The following is an 8,630-nucleotide window of genomic DNA, read 5'->3' on the forward strand; positions in this document are numbered from 1 at the left end:
GTTCAGATTCATGGTTTGGGTTTGCAATGCAGGTGATTTTGAATAAAGCCCTCTTTGGGTCAACAAGCCACAATTGTGTGGTCTGTCAAGATGGTGAGGATGACTGTGCATGTTGAGATCAACATTTAGAGCTGTATTCTGATTGGACTGTTACCAGTAGACATGGAGGAAGGGGCTCTTTATAAGAGTGAAACTAGAAACAACGTGTCATCTTCAGAAGTGTCTTTGTGAGCTGAAAAACTGCCGTCCTTCACAGAGGTATGACAGATGACAACTTAACCATTTTCATGGAACAGCCTTCATGCAATTTAATCCAATTTCATGCACTTATTTTGTATTTATTGAACCTTCATGACACTGGGTTATTGCTCCTATCGGTTATATGAGATGCTTTTCTGACTTTCTTTTTTGTATGGTAAAGCAGAGCAACATGTTTTGTATGCTGTGGATCATCTTTCAGACAATGGCTCTCCTGGTAAGACATATTTAAATATTTATTCAACACTGTAGCTACTACAGCGTCCAGACCTGGGTTCAAATACTTGGAAATCCTTTCAAATACTTTGAGCGTTTGCTTGAGTTTGCTAGTAGTGCCAGATTTAGCCCTTTCAGATTCAGGGTTTCCAGTTTTGGGACTTTTCTAATTTAATTTAGCTAGGCAAGCTCAAACAGGCACAAAGTATTTTAAATAATTTTTTCAAGAATTTGAAACCCAGGTCTAATAGCGTCCACTGTGCTTTCCTGGTTTCATTTGTAGGTGGAAGCTGGAGGACAGTCTTCAGGTAGTGGTGAGGTATTGTGTGTTTCTTAAACATCTTAACAATAAGATATTGTTGATAAAATCGTCTTAACATACATTTACTTTCTGAGCTTCTTTACAATCGCTGAGAGTCACTTTTACCATAATGTTATACACACATACATACAATATAATACATAGCAATGTCTCAATACATATACAGCATAAAGAAAAAGTGTGGACAGTATGACTCAGTGAGAGAAGTTAAGGCATTATGGGCAAAGTAATAGGATAATGTGCATTACTCTTCCCAGACTGGTGGTGGCAATGGAGGAGTTGTGAATGGAGGCATGGTCGGTAACGCTGTAAAACCAGGGGTTATGAATGGGCTTGTCTTAAATGGGCAACCCTTTCTGGCACAGGTACGTATACAGTGTGGGTGGTTCAAAAGTGTCCCTGCGCTGCAACACAGAAATATCAGCTATATATTTCATTACATAGGTTTTTGTTAGAAGACTGCAAGCAAACTTACTAGAGAGTAAACTAACATGGTCCAAGCACACCAAGACAGTCATGAAGAGGGCATGACCAAAGCTATTCCCCCTCAGGAAATATTTGGCATGGGTCCTCAGATCCTCAAAAGGTTCTACAGCTGCACCATCGAGAGCATCCTGACTGGTTACATCACTGCCTGGTATGACAACTGCTTGGCCTCCGACCGCAAGGCGGGTAGTGGGTAGTGCTAATGGCCCAGTACATCACTGGGGCCAAGCTTCCTGCCATCCAGGACATCTATACCAGGCGGTGTCAGAGGAAGGCCCTAAAAATTGTCACAGACTCCAGCCACCCTAGTCATAGACTTTTCTCTCTGCTACCGCAGGGCAAGCGGTACTGGAGCGCCAAGTCTAGGTCCAAGAGGCTTTTAAACAGCTTCTACCCCCAAGCCATAAGTCTCCTGAACACCTAATCAAATGGCTACCCAGACTATTTGCATTTTGCATTACCCCCCCTCTTTTACACCGCTGCTACTCTCTGTTGTTATCATCTATGCATAGTCACTTTAAAAACTCTACCTTCATGTACATATTACCTCAACTAACCAGTGCCCCATCACTGACTCTGTACCAGTACCCCCCCTGTATATAGTCTCGCTATTGTTATTTTACCGCTGCTCTTTAATTATTTGTTACTTTTATTTCTTATTCTTATATATTTGAAATTGCATTGTTGGTTAGGGGCTTGTAAGTAAACATTTCACTGTAAGGTCTACATCTGTTGTATTTGGCGCATGTAACTAATAAATATTTGATTTTTATTTGAGAGTCATATAGACGATGCACCGGTGCTGCAGTACAGGCATTTTAAAAAGTAACTTTTGAACCAGAACATTTGTACTATGGGCTACTTTTCTAACATGTCATATTTCTAATGTAAACAGTTTCTCCTGGTCCAAACTATTCTTATTGGCAAAACAGGTGATACCAGTTGGTGGATCATTACTTATTCAACAACCGGGTGCACTTGGTCAGGCCGCCATGCCCCAGCTGGTCCCCATTGGTGCACTTCAGCAGGGTGGGGCACTTCCTGTAGGACAGGCGGGAGCAGCCAATGGAGTGCCACTACAACAAGGACAGCTTCCTCAACTAGCCAATAGGGTTTGTCTCTTTTGTCCAACTTTGCTTCTCTAACACTTATCAGAAGCCTAGAGATATCAGGAGAATCTATTGAAAATAATCAGTGGTACAGTGTGACTGTTTAAACATATCTTTACAGGTTGTACCATTATTTGCAGTTCTGCCACAGGCAAATGGCATCGGAGGCCCCCAGGCCCCAATGCTGATGCAGGTATATCCTTCCCTGTAGCTCAGTTGTTAGAGCATGGTGTTTGCAACACCAGGGTTGTGGGTTTGATTCCCATGGGGGGCCAGCATAGAAAAATAATGTATGAAATGAAATGTATGCATTCACTACTGTAAGTTGCTCTGGATAAGGGCGTCTGCTAAATGACTAAAATGGAAAAATGTAATTACTTTTGTATCAGTAGTATGTCTTGTATGTTTACGTTTTGTAGATATCTCAATGCACCAAATACATCCCATTTAACGGTGCTCACACTTTGATGTCAATGACCCATGATGGTGATTCTGGCTTTTTCATCCTCTCCTGTCAGCTTATTCCTGTGGGTGGAGGAAACAACCTTCAGCAGCCAGCGGCTGGAGGGAAGGCAAGAAAAGCTAGAGTCAAGGTAACATGATGGGCCATCTCTACTCATTAGACATAAAGTTGCGGGCACTAAAAAGTTCCCCAGGCTGACTGTGCAAAGCGCAGATGGCGGAAGTATCCGGTGAATGAAATTAGGTCGTTCTGTGGTATTAGTAGAACAATTGCCACAATGCAAGCGTGTGCAACACGACACTAAAATTTTCTAGCAAAAATGAAATATAAAACCCTGTGCACAGGAGCACGCTTAGATCCAGGTTCTGGTTTTGGCACGAACCACTACTCTAGTACCCAATAGTATAGTTTGGCATAAGTATAGTAGTAGTTTGTCACAAAAACATGTACTTTGGCACCATTTTAAAAACATTTTAGTGCTCGCAACTGTAGATTGCACAGATTACATCAGAGTCACAAAGCAACGTATTATGCATCTTGATATACCTTTGTAAGAGTTTCACCTTCTCTCTCATTTTAAATCCCCTTCACAGCATTCAGTCCCTTTTCATGGAATGCCCACATCAACAAGAACAGATACTCCACTGGTATATTCTCAGTTATTCCTCCTCTTCACTTCATTTCTGACAGTGTGATTGCCCTTATAACCCTCATCATGTATTTGAAAGAATTGCCCTCAAATAAAGATGACTCATTTCCATATTATCAAGGCAGCTCTCAAATGAACCTTTATCCATTATTCACATTTTAATCACATTCTCATGAAACATGAGACAACTCAGTGGCCTTGTAGTTAGAGCACAGAGTTTCTAAACCCAGAGGCGCAACATCGAGAGACATCCGGGAACGCTTGCGAAACAGACCAAGCAGACCAGGCCGGGGTTTGAGAAGTCAATGAGAGAGAAGTCAATTTATTTAAAAAGTTCTCGAAATGTAAATGACAACATAGATTCGAGCCAATTTCTTAAGTAATTGAACATGTTATTACTCCAACCTTGCGGAAGTGACAAATAGACACATTTTCATTTTCGTCAAAAACAACTTTATATCGAAGGAGTGACTTTGATTTGACAGCATGCACATGCATAGTTCGACACGAGAAGGCTGTTAGACCCGATTACGTGTCTCTGAGCATGAGTTTAGCTAGCCAATGTCGCCATGACATCGCCTACAAGTGTGATCGGACATTTCTATTGGAGAAGCAGTATCTGTCTGTCTTTATACTGTACTGTCTTTGGTTAGTGTCTAATCTGAGATTGGAAGGGTGGGGGTTCAACCCCCGGTCAAGTCATACCATACATAAAATAGCGCCAATTGAGATGGTCACCTTGCTTCGCATTCTTAGGAAACTATGCAGTATTTTTTTTTTTTAATGTATTATTTCTTACATTGTTACCCCAGGAAATCTGGGTCTTATTACATACAGCCGGGAAGAAATATTGGATATAACGTCAATTTACCAACACTACGACCAGGAATACGACTTTCCCGAAGCGGATCCTCTGTTTGGACCACCGCCCAGGACAATGGATCTGATCCAAGTAGTCGACCCAAAACAACGGCGCCGCAGAAGGGGCAGATGGAGCGGCCTTCTGGTCAGGCTCCGTAGACGTGCACATCTCTCACCATTCACAAGTATACCACTCGCCAATGTCCAGCCTCTCTTGACAACAAGGTATACGAAATTCGAGCAAGGGTTGCCTTCCAGAGAGACATCAGGGATTGTAACATTCTCTGTGTCACAAAAACATGGCTCTCTCGGGATATATTGTCTGAATCGGTTCAGCCACCGGGCTTCTCCATGCATTGCGCCGACAGAGATAAACACCTCTCTGGGAAGAGGAAGGGCGGGGGTGTATGATTTATGATTAACGACTCATGGTGTAATCATAACAACATACAGGAACTCAAGTCCTTCTGCTCACCCGACCTAGAATTCCTTACAATCAAATGCCGGCCATTTTACCTATAGTCACAGCTGTGTACATTGCCCCTCAAGCAAACAACAAGACGGCCCGCAAGGAACTTCACTGGACTCTATGTAAGCTGGAAATCATATATCTGCATTTATTGTACTTGGGGATAAATCAGATTTGAGAACAAGGCTACCTAAATTCTATCAGCATATTGATTGTATGACTTGCAGGGCTAATACTCTCGTTCACTGCTACTCTAACTTCCGCGATACATACAAAGCCCTCCCCCGCCCTCCCTTCAGCAAATCCGACCATGACGCCATCTTGCTCATTCTCTCTTATAGGCAGAAACTCAAACAGGATGTGCCAGTGACGAGAACCATTCAACGCTGGTCTGACCATTCGGAAGCCACGCTTCAAGGTAGTTTTAATCACGCGGACTGGAATATGTTCCGGTCAGCCTCAGAGAACAACATTGACCTATACGCTGACTTAGTGAGTGCGTTTATTAAGAAGTGCATTGGAGATGTTGTACCCACTGTGACTATTAAAACCTACCCTAACCAGAAACTGTGGATGGCGGCATTCGCGCAAAACTGAAAGCGCGATCCACCGCATTTAACCATGGAAAGAGGTCTGGAAATTTGGCTGAATTTAAATAGTGTAGTTTTCCCTCCGTAAGGCAATCAAACAAGCGAAAAACCGGTACAGGGACAAGGTGGAGTCACAATTCAATGGCTCAGACATGAGGCGTATGTGGCAGGGTCTACAGGAAATTATGGACTACAAAAACAAAAACAATCACATCACGGTCACTGACGTCACAGTTCCAGACAAACTAAACACATTCTTTGCCCGCTTTGAGGATAATACAGTGCCACCGTCGCGGCTCACTAGAAAAGACTGCGTCCGCCCCTCTCTCCTTCTCCGTGGCTGACGTGAGTAAAACATTTAAACTTGTTAACCCTCAAAAGGCTGCTGGCCCAGACAGCATCCCTAGCTGTGTCCTCAGAACATGCACAGACCTGCTGGCTGGTGTGCTTACGGACATATTCAATCGCTCCCTATCCCAGTCTGTTGTCCCCACATGCTTCAAGATGGCTACCATTGTTCCTGTACCCAAGAAGGCAAAGATAACTGAACTAAATTACTATCGCCCAGTAGCACTTACTTCTGCCATCATGAAGTGCTTTGAGAGGCTAGTCAAGGATCATATCACCGCCACCTTACCGGCCACCCTAGACCCACTTCAGTTTGCATACCACGTCAACAGGTCCACAGATGACGCAATCGCCATCACACTGCACACTGCCCTATCCCATCTGGACAAAAAGAATACCTCCAAGCTCATCATCAAATTGGAGGCACTGGGTCTCAACCTCACTCTGTGCAACTGGGTCCTGCACTTTCCGACAGGCCGCCACCAGGTGGTGAAGGTAGGAAACAACATCTCCGCTTTGCTGACACTCAACGCTTGGGGCACCACAAGGGTGTGTGCTCAGCCCTCTCCTGTACTCCCTGTTCACCCATGACTGTGTGGCCGTGCACGCCTCCAACTCAATCATCAAGTTTGCAAACGACACAACAGTAGTGGGCCTTATCACCAACAACAACGAGGGAGGGAGGAGGGAGGAGGTAAGGGCACTCGGAGTGTGGTGTCAGGAAAACAACCTCTCACTCAACGTCAACAAAACAAAGGAGATGATCGTGGACTTCAGGAAACATTAGAGGGAGCACCCCCCTATCCACATCAAAGTGACAGCAGTGCAGAAGGTGGAAAGTTTTAAGTTCCTGGGCGTACACATCACAGACAAACTGAAATAGTCCACCCACAGAGACAGCGTGGTGAAGAAGGTGCAACAGCACCTCTTCAACCTCAGGAGGCTGAAGAAATTTGGCTTGTCACCCAAAACCCTGACAAACCTTTACAAATGCACAATCGAGAGCATCCTGTCGGGCTGTATCACAGCCTGGTATGGCAACTGCACCTGCAACCTCAACCACAAGGCTGTCCAGAGAGTGGTGCGGTCTGCACAACGCATCACCGGGGTCAAACTACCTGCCCTCCATGACACCTACAGCATCCGATGTCACAGGAAGGCCAAAAAGATCATCAAGGACTATAACCCCCCGAGCCACTGCCGGTTCACACAGCTATCATTCAGGAGGCGAGGTCAGTACAGGTGCATCAAAGCTGGGACCAAGAGATTGAAAAACAGCTTCTATCTAAAGGCCATCAGACTGCTAAACAGCAATCACTAACTCAGAGAGGCTGCTGCCTACATTGAGACCCAATCACTGGACACTTTAATAAATAGATCACTAGTCGCTTTAAACTTTGCAACTTTAAATAATGCCACTTTAATAATGTTTACATATCTTACATTACTCATATCACATGTATATACTGTATTTTATACCATCTACTGAAACTTGCTGATGCTGCTCGGCAATCGCTCATCCTTATACTTATATGTACATATTCTCATTCACTCCTTTAGATTTGTGTGTATTAGGTAGTTGTTGGGGAATTGTTAGATTACTTGTTAGATATTACTGCACTGTCGGAACTAGAAGCACAAGCATTTCGCTACACTCACATCAACATCTGCTAACCAGAAACCAATAAAATTAGATTTGATTTGATTTGACCAAAGACTCTAAAAATTGGACCTGATGCCTCTCTTCTTGGCACTCAGCAATAAGTAAATGTATTGGGGGTAAGGCCTTGCAACAAATAGCGTTTGTACATGCAAAAGACTAGAGTCTTATAAATCAAATTGCCTCATGCTACAGAATCAGGACATAGTGTAGTCTCTTGCCCCTATGGGCCATTCCGGCTTAGACAAGGCTTACTTGCCCAATGTGTACTTCATGAAACATGCATTCTCATGAAACATGCATTTAAATCCTATACGTCACTAATAAACTCAGGTTGTAACAATACATGTTTTGTTAATATAACACTTGTGATACCAATAACAAATGTACAAAGTAGCTAATAATGCTTCGATCATGTTTCCATTTTGCCCATCAGACCAAGGTGATTGCTGGGGAGGTGGAAGAATCCTCTGGCTCTGACACCAGTGAATGCTGAAGTGAGGCTGAGCCTCTGAAACCTGGACAGCATTCTAACTAGGGTTGCACATTTCTGGGACTTCTGGAAAGTGTGAGAGTTACCAGAATTTTGCAACCGAAAATGAACTATATAAACTGTAATACCAGAATCTCGTCAAATTGCCAATTCCAGATGACAAATGATCTCTAGTGGCGGGGGTTCAATTCCCGGGTGCACCACTACAACTTGTTGTGTTGCCCTCTTGTTTGTCTCCCACTCTTACTTCAAAATCTATCTCTGAATAAACATTATGAAAGAAAAGTGGAATTCCAGTCTCCTTTGACCAAAGCTAAAACTAGATTAACAGGCATTGGTCTGACTGTATCTCGACTGTGTGTCCATTTCCAAGTTTTGTAACGGCGTTCCCGATGTACTGGGAATTATGTTATCACAGCTGATGTCTTTGAATAAATTATTAAATGGATAGCAATCTTTGCAAGTTTTATCTCTCCATGTCCTGCAACCTAATTGCCATTCATTCTTTATTAAACTATTGTGATTGATAATTACACACATAATTGACCATTGATCAGAAACAACAACTGCTTTCTTGGGAATATGGGAGAGATCTAGATAGGTATTGTTAATTTGGTGTTGGATAGGAAATTCCCCAAGACTCATAGATAACTGAATGAAACACCACTGTTATTTAAGCCCCATAAATTCTCACTAAATGCCAACA

The 8,630-nt window shown here is 43.2% G+C and overlaps 1 protein-coding gene across 2 annotated transcripts; it reads left to right on the plus strand.

Moving 5' to 3' along the window:
- The first annotated feature begins 192 nt into the window (after positions 1–192).
- Positions 193–8,382, plus strand: LOC106602741 (uncharacterized). 2 transcript variants are annotated; one of them, XM_014195570.2, is made up of 9 exons: positions 193–258; positions 422–475; positions 758–793; positions 1,054–1,161; positions 2,215–2,394; positions 2,513–2,584; positions 2,910–2,984; positions 3,448–3,501; positions 7,868–8,382. In XM_014195570.2, the coding sequence occupies exons 2-9, from the start codon at positions 431–433 to the stop codon at positions 7,925–7,927; spliced, it is 630 nt and encodes a 209-aa protein (XP_014051045.2). In that variant the 5' UTR covers positions 193–258; positions 422–430; the 3' UTR covers positions 7,928–8,382. The 2 variants fall into 2 exon arrangements, with proteins under 2 accessions (XP_014051045.2, XP_014051046.2); XM_014195571.2 differs by having other exon boundaries at positions 212–258; positions 425–475.
- The last annotated feature ends 248 nt before the right edge of the window (positions 8,383–8,630 follow it).

This window comes from Salmo salar, chromosome ssa04, assembly GCF_905237065.1.
Source record: "Salmo salar chromosome ssa04, Ssal_v3.1, whole genome shotgun sequence".
NCBI lineage: Eukaryota > Metazoa > Chordata > Actinopteri > Salmoniformes > Salmonidae > Salmo > Salmo salar.